Below are 17,341 nucleotides of genomic sequence, written 5' to 3'. Positions count from 1 at the left end.
CGCGCTCTGCAGGGACGTGTGTGCCCCGTATTTCGCTGTCTGCGCGCGCTCCGGCCGCGCTGCCGCACAGCAATCAGGTGGTGAAATGTAACTTAACGCGGGCAGGCTCTGCTGCAGATTATGGGTCGACAATGGACAAAAAACGACAGTCTACGCTGTCAATGATCAACCCACCGAGACAGACGAGACCGGATCCGCAGCGATGAGCTCCTCCTTCCCCAAATCCGAATCCACGACCTCCTTACTGAAATCATCCTCGGCGAGGAGACCGACACACCTCCCTGAACGCACAGCGGAAAGCCGGAGAAGTCAGCATCAGCATCAGCATCAGCACCAGCACCAGCATCACCACCGTCCCGCCGCTCTCCAGAGCAGCAACACCGCCGAGGAGTCCTTCTGGTCGGCCGAGTGCGACGTCAGCGCGAGGAGACCCCTGTGCCATCCTTCCCTCCTCAACACCAGGGACAATACAACCACCCGGGGCAAGAGCAGGTCCCATGCCCCTCATAGCCAAGTTCCCGACCCGTCGGAGCCAAACGGTGACGCGGACCGAGGTGTGAGGGAGCGCTGCAGGTCATCCAAACCCACACACCGGCACCACCGTAGGAAGCCCAACCGGGAGGAAACCCAGCCACCGGTGGGACCCCCTGAACCTGAACATCACCGTCGCTGTCACACACACACCCGCGCGGTCCCCAGGGTCCCCTCTCTGTCGGACAGCAACGACGATACGGCGCCTTTCTTTGAGCCGAGGGACCGCAAGGGGGCCAGTTTGTCCAACAGCGGCGGTCAGGTCAGCAGTCCGTCCCCGTCCTCCTGCTCCCTGGTCCCGCTGTCCAGCAGGTCCTCTCGCCGCTCGCGGAGGTCCAGTGCGGCGTCTTCTGCGTCTGATGTCAATTTGCGCACCATCCTCAATTCGCTCTTCGGGCAGGTAAGGGCCTGTAGTACAAGTTATGGGACATCAAGTCGATGCATATTACAACATTGCTAAAAAAAAACATAAAGGCAATTAAATGCCATATCTTCAGTTGGTTAATGTAGCCTAAATCACCCCACCTATAATATTCCTAAGACTTTTAGTGTCTAAGGTGCAGGGGTGCTACAATAAATTCTGGGCCCCTGACCCCCCACCCCAATTTATCTAACTTAATAAAGTAGTGCCCCCTCCATCCTGGACGTGCTATTGATAACTCTATAGTGAGTTTGTAGTGACCTTATTGGACTTTATGGCATCTTTATCTCCTGGTATCACTGTAATTCTCCTATAGGGACTTATAATGGATTTATGGTACTACATTCTGGTATATTTATCTCCTATGGTATCACTATATGATTTTCTGTGGTGTATTTTTTAACCTATAGTGGCTGCATTATATTTTAAAGTTTTGGTGTGGTAATTGTATAGTGTCCTTCTAAAATGTATTATAGGATTACTACAGTTCTTTTTTTGTAAGGAGTGACCTGCTTGATAGGCTTCTGAAGGCAATTCTCAGTTGGTACAGCAATTTTTTTAACACTCGTTTAACACTTGTTCTTTGTGGTACAGGCTTAATCTCACTAAGAAAATATTCACTTGCATTAATAATAGATGTTCCTGTAAAGCACTGAGGCACACCTTATAGAGCTGTTCTGCTTATGAGCTACAAGAGCAGTTTGTTGTTATTCTTGTTGCAAAAGTAACACAGATGTGAAGTGGTTAACTGTGCTTGTGCCTTCAGTGACGTCCAACCCACAATCAATATAGGCTAGTGTGGTCTGTGATGCAGTCTGCAAACACTGTCGTTATTGGACAGACTTATAGAGGGAAAAGTATCTTCTACATATTCATTTATTATGTAATTTATGGATACAGTGCTACCTCCTACAGATTTCCTCAACCAGGCAGACTTGTCGTCACTGACTGTTTATTGAAAGTGGATGTGCTGCGGCTGAATAAAGTGTGCCGGTACAGACAGAGAGGTAGAAATCTCTGTAGTGCTAATTTGTGTGTGGCTGGAGACCAAGATATATTCACGTTTCTGCGTCATTTAATCAGAAAGGCCACAGTGATTTGTGTCTTTGAAGGAAATCACTTTGATGTGCCTTGTGATGATGAAAGGAACATTTTGAGTCGATCGCATCTCTCACAAAGCTATTTATACAAATGAAACATGTGATATTTGAGGATAAAGAGTTCATCTAACTATATTAAGCTTGGATTGTTATCAGTGACATATGATTTCGCATCATTTTGGCCCACAGAGCTGAAGGGCTCTCAAAGGAATTGGTTTCATGAAGGTCCACCTTGCTGCTAAACCCCTGATATAATATGTTGTATATGAGGGAATCTTGCCAATCTCTTCCACAGAATTCAGAGTGGGTGTTATTCTAGTTGCCTTCATATAGGGTGTTTGGCTGGATTTTAATTTGAGAATTAATCAGGTCACTGATTTCCGAACCTCTTGGCCATCGAATGGGCTCAATATGGAAAGATGGAGATCAGCTATTGGGGCTCCAAGGAAGGAATCCTACTTGTTTGATGAAAGGCTATTCTACAAATATCCTGTGAGTCAGTCTGTGAGCAGGCCTGTAAAAACATTAGCGTGACCTGAATAAGGTCTTTGATGAGACAGCTATGTGGAGAGGAGCTGAATGACAGAGAAAAATGTAACACATGGTTTGAGATCCTCACACTGCCTTTGGCATTTCATTTGAACAATGCATACAAAACAAATAGAGTTATCGTTTGGTTGCACTGGCTCCATGTCATTTATAGGTTTCTGGACTAGGCAGAAGGGAAATACATGTAAAACAGATGGGAGACCAGGCACCTGGGGACAGAAATGGTTTTAAAACCCGCATGAAGGGGAAGCATATCCTCATTAGCTTTCTGCATTTGGAAAAAGATTGCTTTATTAGCCCATTGTTACACTGTCATTGTAATTTGAATATTGAATATTTTAATAATCTTACAGTATACATGAGGCGCTATACACATATGCATTTCATCAGAAAGCACTGTAACTGATGGATTATAACTAAATGTGCTTCCAATATGAATGCAATACTATTTATTCCTGCCTCTCACCATCTCTACCTCTTATCCCCTTTGGCTCCATGTGGCTGTGAGGTCAGAGTGACCTTGTCTTTGTTCACAGAGGGCAGTGGATGATGAGGGGGGGGGGGGGGGGGGTTTAGTGGAGGACAAGAAAAACAAAGGCGCAGACCCAGGTACAGCTCTATAGAAAATAATTGTTTTGTTGTTGTGTTTGTAAATCAATATATGAATTCAAACGCAACCTTTTGAGAGGAACTCAGTGTTGAGAGGCAGAGTGCAGGTGAGGAGGAAAACAAGACTGGAAATAGGCCATCGCATACAATGTGTTCTCAGTCAACTTGCCTGGTACAGATTTCCATAGCCTAGAAAAAATGAATGCCTTACAATATTTGTGCCGAACTAAAGCAAAGGTTACTTGTTAGGTTTTAGGTTACTTGTAGCTTTATGGAATAGCTGACTATATTTACATGCATGATCGTGCTCCTCTCACCCCATTTCTTGCTTATCCTTAAACTATTTCACTTGTTGTATCACCTCTGCTGCTTATTGAATAACTATAATAGTTTGGCTACTGTGACAGCTGGGTGAAAATAACTTCCAGACAGTGGATCATCCTTTTTTCCTATAATAGGCTCTGCTTCCCTCCCTCATGTAGTTTCTCACCCTCACTCTTCACTCTCTCTCTGTCTCTCCCTCCCTCTGTGTTAGTATTACCCCTAACACTGTTAGTTTCATTCACATTAGCTAGTGGTACCCTGCAGTTCACTACTCTTTCAATCAGGTGTAGACACAGGTGAACACCCACGTCTTCATGGGTCTTGCTGAAACCAGCTCTCCTCTCAAAACCCAAACTGTAGACTTTACAGAAGGAAGGTCCTCATGCTCTTTTTTAGCACGTCTTTTCTCCTTTGGTATGGGAAACTGCTTAGAATCGCCTCTTAGAAAGGTAAGATTGTCATCTTTGTGATGCACTCATAGCATGCAGCACCCTCTTTTTCTCAGTTAAAGGTCCCATTTGGTGGATTTTGTGGTGTGCGGTTCCGAATTGAAATGATTACGTAAATGCACATGAAGGGTCTCAAACTGAAATATATCTTATTCTAGTGGGGCGTGAAACTGAACAGTACCAGGACTTTTATGCAAAATTTGTTGACGACGACACTTGATTTAGTAGCACTCCACCACATACAGCAGTTGTGGGCACTGTTTGTTCTTTCTGTTTAAAAGCACAAATCGTCAGTCATCAAAACCACTAGAAGAGTCTTTTTATACCCATTATATCCAAACATGGGCATAGTTGTGAGACATGCCTTGCCTTGGTTTAAAATAATCAAAAATCAGTGTGCATCATGGTCAGACTAGACTCAGTTTGGGTTTAGTATATGGAGTTCGGAGCTAAACAACAACCCGCACTCCTTACTATTGGTTGTTTGTAATGTTGGTAATCTAGGAATTTAAGGTTACTCCACCGCTGCTCTCATTGTAAGTGGCTCTGGAGTGTAGCTGTCAAACTCCTGTTAGATTAATGGACCTTTGGTGCTCAAAACAAAATATTTTCTAACCAGGACTGTACGTCTCACAAAGGGAAATGTCTCCTAATGTCTTCAGAGCATAATGTGTTCAGTACATGTGCAGCCTGCTCCTTGTGCGAAATCTTTTCTCTCCTCTGCTTCTATGCGTGTTTACTGTCCCTGTGACAGTGTATAGGTGTGAAGTGCCAGTCCGTACAATGTGGCAAGTAAACTGTTATGAATAATGAGTGGAAAGTTGGCAACATGCTATTTTATTGATGTGGTGGATTCATCTTCCTGCCATGTTCCTCTATTTTACACATTCTCTCCCCCTCTCTCTCTCCCTCTCTCTCTCTCTCTCTCTCACACACATACACAAACACACACACACACATTTGATCCTGATCGCTCTTATAGCAGCGTAACATTTAGTCTACTGTCAAGAATATAGAAAGTCTACATTCACTGACATGGATATCCTCCTTCACACCTCCTCTCTCAACCTGTATTTCTATGTCCATTCTGCTCCGAAACTGCTACGGGTCTCTAACACTGTCTCTGCCCCCCCACCTGCACCCCTCTGGAAAGATGCTCCGGGACGCTGAGAGGGGATTCAGAGGGGTGCTGTCCTGTGAGGAGAGGGGCCAGGCAGGGGGTCTTGGGCCCTATCAGGAGTCCCTTGTGTCCATGACACAAAACTGCGCTCTCATGAGCAACATACTTGGGCAAACCTGTATCTTCCTGAGTAAAGGCATGGCCAAGAGCAGGCAGGCTGTACGTAAGTCTAGACACACACACACAAACACCCTTTTATCTGCTACTGCCTGCATTAAAATCAGTATTAAAGCTAACCTGTACAGGAATTTTCTTCTAAATATATAATTTTCAAAAGAACTGCGGCAACAACTATCAGCACTACATTGTAGACATCCTTTGAACTATTTTCTATTGCCATATTTTGTTACTTCCACTGCTGCTTTTGAATGGTGTCTTACCAACTTTCTGGAAGGAACTTTTTAGATTTGCCTGGAGATTCAATCTCAGCTCTTAAATGCTGCAAGAAGTCAGTCATAGGGGCTTCTGCATGTAACAGCAGCTATTATGTTTGTTTGTCACATTACAATGTGTCATCACAACCAGTTTCATAATGATATAATGACGAACAATGAGCATACATGATATACATACATGAAAAGAACATGCAACTTCTTTAATGAATCCACCCATACACATAGCAAGGTTTTTAAATCTAGTGATAGGACTGTAGATCGGGTCTAGGGTCTAACAGATACTGTATAGTGATGCAATTTTTTGCACAATCCACATCTCAGTTGTCTCAAAGCTTCAAAATCCTTCTGTAACTCATCTGCTTCTGTTTATCTACATATCCTCCATTGTGATTGGTAGTGATTAATAAGGGAAATCAATAAGGGATAACGGCTTTTTCCTGGATTCATCAGTGTACTAAATGAAAAGAGTAAGCGTCCCTAATAGTTTGTACATTCAGTGTATTAACCAATGATACCTGTGTAAAAATGACACAACAAGGAGATTTTAGCATAATCACATTATTAACTTGACCTCAATTACAATTAGGCAAATTTTAAGGATCTTTCCGAAGATGTTTATCTTTCCTGCAACCATCAAAGAAAATCATAAATTATACCAATCATAAATATTAGTAATGCGCCTAAAAATACTTAATCGGTCGAGGACAGATCAGGCCATTTTTTATGTGAAGTCTTCTTGTTTTGCTGGGCAAAGATGGCTCATCAACTGACTGATGGACTGACTTGAAGGTGGTGTCTGTGCGTGCCGGCCCGTCTGACTGGTTGGTTCCGCTTCCTCGGGCCCATGTGCCTCCTGTGTTTTCTGTGTCAGTGGTTCCGGTCAGGCAGTTCTTTGGGTCTGACGTCAAGAGTGAGTGTTGTGTTTACACTTCTCACTGCTCCCGCTGTTAACCCCTGAGGGCTCTGGGATATGTCTCTCTCCCTCTGTGCCCTTTAAAGGTTGCGTTCATTGTAAGCAAGCGCTGGAAAAAATAGAAACGGCCACATTCTTCTGTGAACTCTGAGAGGATGCGTTTCCCACTCGTGCTCGATAGTGATCGGTCTATTAGTACCTGGAACTAGTGTCATTGAGGTGTGAGAGAGCCGCATTCCACTGATGACATCCTGTACGATTTGGGGTCCTTTGCTTCAGATTCACAAGTAGATAGAAGAGATGGAGAAGCTCGTTGATTTTGGTTTAGGAGTCACTCCAGTCACAGCATTGTCTCCGGTATGTTTGTTTGTAGGTTAAACGTAGAAATATAGGAGTGTCTTCATAATGCATGATGATTGCTACTTTCATGTGTTTTTGTTCTGATCACTAATTAAATATTATTTCCTCACAGGACAGAGAGCTGAGGCCAGAGGAGATGGATGGTAAGTTGGGTTCAGTTTCTCTTTCTTGGCTGAGGACATGGCAAGTCATAACAAAGAGAGCAAGGACAAGTTTCATGTGTCTCCAATCATTTCTCTGCGTCATTACTCAACAGAGTTGCGGGACGCTTTCAAAGAGTTTGACAAGGACAAAGACGGTTTCATTAGCTGTAAAGACCTTGGAAACTGTATGAGAACCATGGGATACATGCCCACTGAAATGGAGCTGATAGAACTGAGCCAGCAGATCAACATGAACTGTAAGGACTTCACTATGTTGAATCATGCAAATAATGATACTGCATGCTACCGTCTTGCTTTATAGTTGTGTGATGGTTTTATTTTTGACATCAACTTCTCTGTCTCTTTTTCTGAAGTGGGAGGACATGTTGATTTTGAGGATTTCGTAGAGTTAATGGGCCCAAAACTCCTCGCCGAAACTGCAGACATGATTGGAATAAAGGAATTAAAGGATGCCTTCAAAGAGGTGAGAGTCTGTGGATAGAGATTTACAGAGCACAGAGAGTGTTCTGGTGACCTTTTCAGTTTTTACCTTTCCGTTCTTAACCTTAGTTTTGCCTTTCTCTTCCTCTGCCTTCTCCCCTTGACCTCTCTCTTTTTCTGTCAGTTTGACACTAATGGAGACGGTGCAATAAGCACATCTGAGCTCCGGGAGGCAATGAGGAAGTTGTTGGGCCAGCAGGTGAGGTTTGGATTATGTTTAACTGACAGTTTCTAAACAATTCTTTTATGGATACCCTCTGATTTTTAATGCCAACTTTTTTTTATTCCCAGGTGGGTCACAAGGACGTAGAAGACATCCTGAGGGACGTGGACTTGAACGGGGACGGGCTTGTTGACTTTGAAGGTACACCAGGACATTTACAGTACTATATATCGTACACCGCTGCACGGCTCCCTTTGCACTCACCATCTTCCATTTTCTCCCTCTCACCCGCTCTTTTCACAGAGTTTGTACGAATGATGTCTCGCTAAGACGGACAGAACGACTGATCAGAAGATTATCGGTCCTGAATGTGAAGTTTTGCCCCTCTCTATACTTGACTGAGTACAGCAGAGGACATGCTAAGATCTCTGAGCCATCCAAACCTGAATGATACTGGAATTCAAACTGCTTGAATCTTACGGAGCGAGGGTTCACCTCACACTTTCTGTCAAAAAGTGTTCTTCCTGAAAAGGTCTCCAGTTCAACTGAGGCAGAATTTGCTGTAGCCTAGCTGATGATTGTCCAACTTATCTTTTTTTGCACTTTAATTCTCACTATATAACTTACTGTATGGGTAGATTGCTGTCGTTCTGTCTCGACCTCGACATGGCATTACTATGTGTCTTGTAGAATGTCTCCACTTTGATGTATAGGAATGTATGAGTGAATGTTTATAGGTAAGGTGTAAAAGATGTGTGCAGTGTTGAGTGTTCACTCATGTGCCGACTTTTACCAACACGCTCCCTTTGTTTGCGTCCGATGCCTTTGTGTGACATTGGTGCTCCACTGAGGAACCCATGTGGCAATATCACACCTGTATTGTAACTGTGTGACCATCTGTGATTTGTCACCGTGCTAATCCAGTCTCACAGATGCATCACTGTCTGATGCCTCGGCCGTGAAAGCAGCAGATCTTAATGGGAAACTGCACTCTAAAATACCTTTCGCATGTGTTGTTCCCAGATGTGTAAGATCAAGGGCAGTGCTGAAGACGCACGACTTTCTTTCAAAGCTTGAATCCAGAGGAAACTGATATCCAATGTGTTGACTGACACTTGCCTGCTATGTTTTCTACTAACAGCATCAGTATGTGTCCAAACCCTGAGAACTCATCCTCTTGTTTCAGTTTAAATTTTTGTTGTCACATCACAATTACAGCGAGTATAAAAGTTATTTCATACTAGCATTAGCTGGTTAACCAACCCCACATCAGACTGTAATGCAGAGCACATAATGCACAATGCAATTAAATTGAACCAAGAACGCATAGTAACAGTAATTATCTGCACCCTGTGGGCATCAGGCTCTGTCATTGTTTTTTCTTTATCTTGTGCTGTATAATTGTTTTAAGGCATCTGCATTTGTTTGTTACCACTTCTTTGAAACACTTCATCCAGATCGTCCACTAGATTTTACACTCCAAAAAGTGATCTGTAGTGGACTGATATGGATGCACTTCATGGTTTAAGCCCCTCATCTCTCTGTTGTCATCACAAGACACTTTCTTGAGCTGCTCCATTGACAGTGAAGGGGACACTGACTTTGTGGGCAAACATAACGGTTGAGTTTTTACACTCAAGTGATCTTTGTTTCTGATCTTTATTTCCCAGTAATGCTAACTGTAGTAAACCGTAAAGTTTACTCATGCTCATGCAGGAGAATGATCTTGGATACTGTTGTAGTGTCAGTCTCCTGTTCAGTGTAAATGGAGCAGCTCCACATGTCTTTTCATGTCCACAGTTTTGAATTCTCACACTCTTGATTCCAGCTTTGGGAAAGACTACGTTTTCACAAATCCATATTGCTCTGCCCAAGATCATACAGCAGGAATGTCATACGTGAATTGTATTTAGAGTGGATGTGATCATGTTGTACCTGTACTGTATGTCAATGTCAATATGATTGTTGTTGTGGTAACGTTCCACAAATCTGTGTTGTATGTAAGAAGTTTTTATGCATGCCAAAGAGAGAAATTTATTAAATACAGTATGCACATTTGCATTTTTGTCTTATAAAGTAAACAACAAATCTTGCCAAGTTAATTGTAGAAAAATAAAAGATGTTTACATTGGAGCCCATTATTCTGTGGTGAAATTGTTAGAGAAAATACAAGCACAGTATACTAGAAACTGGTTGTGTTGTTATTTGGATATCAAATGAAAACACACATACATAGATTGTTTCAGAGATCTCAAACATCTTTGCTCCAAGTCTACAGTGCCTAGTCAAAATGTCATTGTTAGTATGCTAGCATAGCAATGTAGTGTGTGCTTCCTGTCACTCACTGGTTTAACTACTGAGGACGAATCTCCTCATAATATTTATTATTATTTATACGTGTCTCTGGTGAGACTGCAGGCTGGGTTTTAACTGCAGTGACACTGCAGGAACATCAGTGGTGAAATGGAGATAACCTTATAGTCACTGTGTGGCAGCAAACTAATTTGTCTTGGACAGAAGATTTATTATACTAGAAACATATTAGGTTTGAAGGTTAGATTAGCCTGTTTTAATTGGAAAAGATTCGTGCTGAAACTAATAATATATATAATTAGTTTCAATAACAATTTTGATAATCGATTAATCGCTTTAGTCATTTATCATGTAAAAATACAAAACATTTGCTAGTTACAGCTTCACAAATGCTAAGATTTCTTTGCTTTTCTCCATTTCATATCATTATAAAATAAAGATTTTGGAATGTTTTGGCTGGTGGTCAGACTAAGTAAGAAATTTAAGACATCAGTTTGGGCCCTGGTGTGTCTTTATTTTGACATTTTATATGATTAACTGATTAATCGAGAAAATAATCGACAGATTAATCGACAATTAAAATAGCCTAATCATTAGTTGCAGCCCTAGAGAAGATTGCAAATAACATAATTGCCCTTAAAATGTATAGAATAATCTTTAAAGGGACATGCCCCATATTTTACCTTCAAAATAACTATTTGAGCAGTACAGACAGAATCCTTGCACTATTTGCTTATTTTCTCTGCTATGAAGCAACTCCAACAGCTTCATTAGGCGTTTCATCCCTCCAGCTAATATTCAAAGCCATTTGGCAGCAGAAAAGTGTATGGAACTGGTGTAGTGTTTATTCTGTCATTACTCCTTGAAAAGATACAATGACAGTAGAATTGTAAACTAATGTAAAATGGGTCAAACTAACACATTTAGGCTACTGACTGCCCAATTTACTGTCATTGTTACTTTGGTGCTCTGGTCTTACCTAGGCTTAGATGTTTTTGTTTAGTAGTGACCACTATGCTAACATGTTTCCCCATAGTTTGGTCATTATGAAGTTCAGTGCAAGTAGAGGTTTGCTTCAGGAAGCAAGAGGCCTACAGGAGATTTCATGATGCTTACAGACCCAACAACACTCACCACAGAACTGCACTGTAACACACTGGCTCTTGGGTCATTATTCTGGAGAGACATTGCTGGAAACCTGCAGTAATATTGACACAAGCTGATAGCAACAGCTGTTTGCATGTAAGCGTATATGCAAATTACTTTGTGGCAAACTTGTAGGAGTTTCCTGTGGATTTCGTGCAAATATTGTCAAACCCAAAGCAGCACCTGTGGCAAACAATTTAAATATACCATAAAACAAATGCAGGATTCTTTGTTTGCTTCATACGCATTGAGGGCATTTCTACATATGAAGGCCGGCGTTTAGTATTAGAAAAAGGCATATGCGTGGCTGAACTCTTCCTATCAAAGCTCTACTGTCAGCCATAGAAGTATTACATTGCTGTTGCCACGGCAACAATCTTCATTCATTCCTTTCGTCAAACCCAGAGTGCACCGCGTGCGCGCTGCGTTGGACTCTCCTGATTGGACAAGACTCCGACCGTACCAAACCCGAGGGGGGGGTGAAGATTTCTAAAGGCCACGTGTGGACTACTACTGTAATTTAATACGTTTCAATCCGGTGAATGAATCACTGTGGGCACGACAGGACTCGGGGTTTCTTTTCTTAGGTTGTCGGTCATTACATCTGGTGATTGATAAGACTTAGATATATATACCCGGTTCGTGCTGATATCCTCCTGCAGGGTTGGAGTGACAGACTTAATGATCGAGCCTATGGGTAAAATAGTAACAGGTTTATAATACCAATAAAAACCCCACGTTGTAAACTACTAAGATACCTTTTCTTCCGCATTTTGCCAGCTGGCTTGAACACTGTTGTAGCTCTCAACCAAACCACAGCATCTCTGACCGGCATGGGTCAGCCTCTTACATCTGGACTCCACCTCCTCCGGCTCGTGCATGGAAATATTACATTACTGTATATGACATGCTATCAGAGGAGTCGATTAGCCATCAGTGAAAGGAAACCTCTCACTTGACGTGGAAGGGAAACACAAGACTTCAACCTGTCATAGTTTCCATCATAGCCAAACTCTAGGTGCAGGGTGCAACAAGACAGTTGTTCAGAAAAAAATACGATACAGTGTTTTCACCCTTCAAAAGTTATGTGTGCCTCAATGTGAACTTATTTATTCAAAGTTGTGATTTGCCCATAGGTATTATCAATTAGGTGAAAAGTGAAAGACTGATGCTGTTCTCATGGATGCTGATGTATTGCTGGATTCATGATGTTGAGTATTTCAAAATAAAACTTAAATAGATCATAAAAACCGGCAGGTATAGCAGTTTGGTGATTAGTTCAATAAGCATTGTAGCGCATTTCCCCATCCAATGAACTTTTTAACTAGAGCAGAACTAGTAACCAAAGCGATGTGATTGGGTAGAAATTGTGTCACTCAGTAGCCTAGCGATAGAAAACATGAAGTTAGGTGGCACTGCCCCGCCTCCTGCAACTGGCAGCCACTGTAGCTAGCAGCAGAGCTAATGTTAGTTTGGATGCACACATTGAATGAAAGTCAACGTCAGTCTATCAGGCAGAGGCTACCAGCAACCAAGGAGATCTGCACAGTAAAGTTAGCTTAGATTGTAGAGTATAGGCAACCGGCGAGACTATAATAACAGAGATAGGCTTACACATTGCAAAAAGATAGGTTGAAGAAAGTCGTGAAAAGGGAAGGTAAGAAAATGGGAAAACTGGAATGCGTGTCTTAGCCGGTCGCTTCACAGACCAAGTATTTCTGGTTAGACAGGTAGCTAGCTAGCTAACTGACCAGTGTTACCAGCTGCTTATTCCTCTTTGTAACAGTTTTCAAATGAATACAGAAAGAGTACAATGTGAATGTGTTAACGTTAAGCTAGTAGACGTGCTTATCATTTCACCAGTCAGTTTTTGGATTTGTATGCATGCGTGCTAACGTTACTACCGGTGATCTGTACTGTTAACGTTAGCATGCTGGCTATTGATATCATGTTGCATATAACGTAAAGTCATCATGAGACAAGCTTGCTAGCCCCTAACGCTAGCTAACCTTATCTGGATAAATGTGGGAGGGTTCCTTCCATGCAAGTCGTGATTTTCAGTCAACCCTGGGTGACTAGTTAGCCAGCTCTGCAACCACAGCTGCTGTCTGTCCCACAGTGTCCTCGGACCGAGCTGTGTATGGCAATGCAGCGGGTCACGGCACAGCTCGTCGGCTGGCTGGTCGCAGCGGTGCTGTCGCTGCTGGCGGAGCAGTGCTGGGCGGACGGCGGGGGGCCCAGCCTCGCTGAGCGAGTTATCTGGGCTGTAAACGCTGGAGGGGAAGCGCACACAGACATGCACGGTATTCACTTCAAAAAGGACCCCTTGGAAGGGAAAGTTGGGAAAGGTGAGTTGATGCTATCAGCGGTTAACTGGTAAGATGGGAGTCTGCTTGTCTTGCCGGGCTTCATCTGCAAGGTGTTGATGCGAGTGACGTTGCAGGGTGAAGCTGTTCCTCAGAGAAACACATTTTCTGCAGAAACCAGTGTAGGGTTGTGGCTTCCGCAAGTAAACACAAACCAATGAGGAGTCAGCCCAGGCGGCTGCAGCTCCATCCCTCTCTCAGCATGTGGAGGAAGCAGATGATGACATGATAAAATTGACTACAGAGAGAAATTCTTTGCCCCAGTTATGGGGGCAGAGGTAATTGCAAGGTAGAGTGAACAGGGTGTTGTAACTTGCCATTTGAGACAGAAGGGCACTGTACTGCACCCAGTGAAGGAAAAGGTCAGAACTTAAGCAAGTGTTACTTTTGCATGAGACATAAGAAGAAGTGGTGTCCAATTTTCCAATTTTGTGCCATGGAAGGCCAGGAGTGTGCAGGGGTCAGTCCAAACTCTCTTTACACCATAATTACAACACATTCACTCAGAAAAGAGGAAGTAATACGTGAAATCAGGTGGTTTTTGGTTGGAATGAAAACCTGCAGACGGCTGGCCTCAGTGATACATGACTAGAGTCTGACATGTTTCATTCAGTGAAGGTAAAGGTCAGAACAAGCAAGTGCATTCTGTTACTTTGCTTGACTATAAAACACTATCACTCTTTCAGTAATGCAGCTATAAGCATGTTTTACTCTTATTGTGCGATGTGTGTGTGTGAACAAACTGCACACTGGGCCTGATGCTGTCCCTCCCCTCTGTAGCTTCTGATTACGGGGTGCGTCTACCCATACTGCGCTCCAGTCCAGAAGACCAGATTCTCTACCAGACAGAGCGCTACAACGAGGACACATTTGGATATGAAGTTCCCATCCGTGAGGAAGGAGACTATATACTAGTCATGAAGTATGCAGAGGTCTACTTTGCCCAGTCTCAACAAAAGGTAAGGCACTTTACGAATCAGAGAGTCATTCCCGCCTAGCTAGCTCCTTCTCTTCTGACAACAGTGAGGCATGTGCTAATATTGGTATTTTTTCACTTTTGTTTGCTTTGTAATTATTTTTCACTGTACAAACAGTGTTCAGAAAAAAACACTGGGAGTTGCTTAAATACCCATCGGTTCACTTTAATGATGACATCTGACACCTGTGTGTGTGTGTGTGGTTCACGCTGTTAATCATTGCTAATCGGGGATGATGCATTTCCCAGGTGTTTGACGTTCGTCTGAACGGCCATGTGGTGGTGAAAGACCTGGATATCTTCGAGCGGGTGGGTCACAGTACAGCCCACGACGAGATAGTGCCCTTCTCCATTCGGCGCGGCAAGCTGAGCGTGCAGGGAGAGGTGTCCACCTTCAACGGCAAGCTCAACGTGGAGTTTGTCAAGGTGAGTTGTTTTTTCAGTGGATTCACTTACATGTTAGGATGTCACTGTCCGTGAAAAGCCCAGCCTTGGTTTGCTGGAACTGTCCCGCCCCTTATTCCAATATCACATTGATGCATAGCTCCATCCACTGATTGAGGTTGAGGGTGCCCTGTTTTGCTCTGGTAGGAAAACATTCTGTAGTTTGGAAATGGTTCACTACTTAAAAAAGCTAATTTGGTTGTGAAAGCTCAAAGCAATGTACTTGAGTCCACAAAGCCGTCTCCTACTCACCTTCAATAGAGCAGAGCAACAAGAGTCTGACAGGTTTCCTTTTGATTCTCTTTTCAAGTTTGGGAAACACTTAGGGCATAGAGATAATAGATCAATTTGTAAAGGGGTTTGTATTCCCCTTAAGGTCTTGGTACTAATAGATGTAAGATTTTGCCAGTGAGTTTGCAGACTGAGGCTGTGTGACTTCATTTGTAGGGTGGCATACTTCAAAAAAGGTTCATCTCCTTACTGGAGCTCTTTTTCTGCAGTGACCCTCTTTTTTTTAATATATATATATCCATAACCGTCGCCGCATTTTCCCTCTCTAAAAAGACACAAGTGGGACACGTTGCCTGCTCTTTTTGCAGAGAAGGAAAAACTGTTCCAGCACTGAACTGGCAAAGTGTTATCGGCACAGGTGTTTGTTTTGCACTGTCCTAGGGTTCTTTGGGAATCCACCTGCACCATAATGTTGATTCTTTAATCCTGAAATCACACAGCGAGATAAATTTAGACTAAAAACAAAGTAGGAAGTCAGTTTTGTAATGGTTGTTTGCATGTCAAATTATGAGTTTTGTGCTCTATGGGGAGAATAAGCTGTGCTCTAACCACTTAGTTGTTTCTTGAAAAAGCAAACATGATGGGTGGTTGTAAGAAACAAATTATACACGTCACGAAAATCCACTTCGAGCTATATCAGTTGATTCAGTCAATCCTGACAAAAAGTCGACTAACCCTATATCATAACTCTTGTCCTATGTTTACCCTTTGAGCTATTCTCTCCCAAAGCTAGAAAACCTTAGTTTTGAATTGGGACAGCAGCATTGTTTGTTGCTTGAACACATCACAGATTAGACTCCTGGCCCTCTGGTTTTTCACTTTTAAATGAGAGTTTGTTCATAAATGCTGTTTTTGACCTGCACATGATTTGAAGAATGATGTGAAGTTTGTGTTTTAGGGTGGATGTTTGCTTTGATGTAGTTGTCTCTGGCTGCTGCATAGTGATGACATGTCCCTCTGTGTGTTTCAGGGTTATTATGACAACCCCAAGATCTGCGCTCTCTACGTAATGAAGGGCACATTAGAGGGTGAGTCTCATGAGAGTAAACATAACCTTTAGCATTCTGCACAAATTCAGAGCATTTTCCGATGCCTTGCTCAACTAGCTGTAAGCATTTTTAGTATCCCATTTGTTCTCAAACTTGTTAGTAGTAGTGGCAACGTTGTTAGTAATACTTGTTAAATATTAAGTTTTTGGAACAACCACCCCCATCTTCCCTTACGTGTTTTCCTGCCTCGTAGATGTACCAAAACTCCAGCCTCACCCTGGCTTGGAGAAGCGCGAAGAGGACGACGACGAAGAGGACGAGCCAGAGGGAGGCGAGGAAGGCGGGAAGAAGAGTGCCTCGACGGCTCCCAAGTACAGAGTCCAGTCGGGCCCCCGAACACCAAACCCCTACGCGGCCGACAACAGCAGCCTAATGTTCCCCATCCTGGTGGCGTTCGGGGTCTTCATCCCCACACTGTTCTGCCTTTGTCGGCTGTGAGAACTTGAGATCGAGGAAAGGACGGGTGGGGGGTGGGGGGAGTGAGGGGGGGGGGGGGTGAGGGCGAGATGGACGAGAGACTGTGAAAAGAGAGAGGGGGGGGGGGGGGGGGGGGTCAAAGTGACAAACAGCGGCGCAGGTAGAAGCATACAGACGGGAGAGAGCTCACGGCTTGGAGAAAAACATGACGATGGAGGACAATAAAAAAAATAAATTAAAAAAAAACAGAGAGACAATGATTTTTGGAGAGCCAACTGCAAGATGAGGCCAAACGCCTTCGTTGTTGAATTTTTTTTTTAACGTCGAGGAGAGAAAAGGGGATGTGGGAAGTGTGTGTGCTGCGCGCTTCTGTGTGAATGTGTCTTACATCCACCTCTGCTGACCCATTTGAACAATGTTAGTCATTTCCACTCAAAAACAGACTGGGTAAGATTTACAGACGCCACTCGTCAAGGTTTGGAACCACATTTCAGTAGCGATGGGGATGCTCAGGAGCGATCTGTCTGGGCCCATTTTATAAACTCAGAGCATTGTTTTGTACCGGGTTGTAGCAAGGAAGCACATTCTGTTTAACGCCCCTGCTCAGCATTTGGTCAGAAATGTGTTACCTTGAAATTGGATGAATTTTATGGAAATGGTGCTGCTTTGAAATTGGTTAAATTGAATAGAAAGTGCGAGGC

The 17,341-nt window shown here is 43.2% G+C and overlaps 2 protein-coding genes across 5 annotated transcripts; both read left to right on the top strand.

The window, feature by feature from the left end:
• Positions 1–202: 202 nt before the first annotated feature.
• On the top strand, positions 203–7,967 carry cabp1a (calcium binding protein 1a). Of its 4 annotated transcripts, XM_071518791.1 has the most exons (8): positions 3,951–3,981; positions 5,123–5,322; positions 6,944–6,974; positions 7,088–7,231; positions 7,349–7,458; positions 7,600–7,674; positions 7,767–7,839; positions 7,942–7,967. In XM_071518791.1, exons 1-8 carry the CDS (start codon positions 3,951–3,953, stop codon positions 7,965–7,967), a joined length of 690 nt encoding a protein of 229 aa, XP_071374892.1. The 4 variants fall into 4 exon arrangements, with proteins under 4 accessions (XP_071374891.1, XP_071374892.1, XP_071374894.1 ...); XM_071518790.1 differs by lacking the exons at positions 3,951–3,981; positions 5,123–5,322 and adding an exon at positions 203–931; XM_071518793.1 differs by lacking the exon at positions 5,123–5,322 and having other exon boundaries at positions 3,951–3,982; positions 6,931–6,974.
• Positions 7,968–12,586: 4,619 nt separating this feature from the next.
• Positions 12,587–16,671, top strand: mlec (malectin). Its single transcript, XM_071518832.1, has 6 exons — positions 12,587–12,754; positions 13,217–13,445; positions 14,244–14,422; positions 14,689–14,865; positions 16,145–16,202; positions 16,417–16,671. Exons 2-6 carry the CDS (start codon positions 13,238–13,240, stop codon positions 16,659–16,661), a joined length of 867 nt encoding a protein of 288 aa, XP_071374933.1. The 5' UTR covers positions 12,587–12,754; positions 13,217–13,237; the 3' UTR covers positions 16,662–16,671.
• Positions 16,672–17,341: the final 670 nt, after the last annotated feature.

This window comes from Centroberyx affinis, unplaced genomic scaffold (assembly GCF_046629955.1).
Source record: "Centroberyx affinis isolate AG114_WGS23_722 - 3 ecotype Tasmania unplaced genomic scaffold, CSIRO-AGI_Caff_v1 ptg000635l_1, whole genome shotgun sequence".
Classification (NCBI taxonomy): domain Eukaryota; kingdom Metazoa; phylum Chordata; class Actinopteri; order Beryciformes; family Berycidae; genus Centroberyx; species Centroberyx affinis.
The sequence above is the reverse complement of the archived record's forward strand: the minus strand, read 5'-3'. Positions and strand labels throughout refer to the sequence as shown.

Excerpts from the sequence above, each read along its gene's own strand:
- mlec (XM_071518832.1), top strand. The coding sequence starts at position 13,238 with ATGGCAATGCAGCGGGTCACGGCACAGCTCGTCGGCTGGCTGGTCGCA. Across the intron at positions 14,423-14,688 it reads TTGCCCAGTCTCAACAAAAG|GTGTTTGACGTTCGTCTGAA; the intron begins GTAAGGCACTTT and ends TGCATTTCCCAG. Across the intron at positions 14,866-16,144 it reads TCAACGTGGAGTTTGTCAAG|GGTTATTATGACAACCCCAA; the intron begins GTGAGTTGTTTT and ends TGTGTGTTTCAG.
- cabp1a (XM_071518790.1), top strand. The coding sequence starts at position 203 with ATGAGCTCCTCCTTCCCCAAATCCGAATCCACGACCTCCTTACTGAAA. Across the intron at positions 932-6,943 it reads TCAATTCGCTCTTCGGGCAG|GACAGAGAGCTGAGGCCAGA; the intron begins GTAAGGGCCTGT and ends ATTTCCTCACAG. Across the intron at positions 7,840-7,941 it reads CGGGCTTGTTGACTTTGAAG|AGTTTGTACGAATGATGTCT; the intron begins GTACACCAGGAC and ends CTCTTTTCACAG.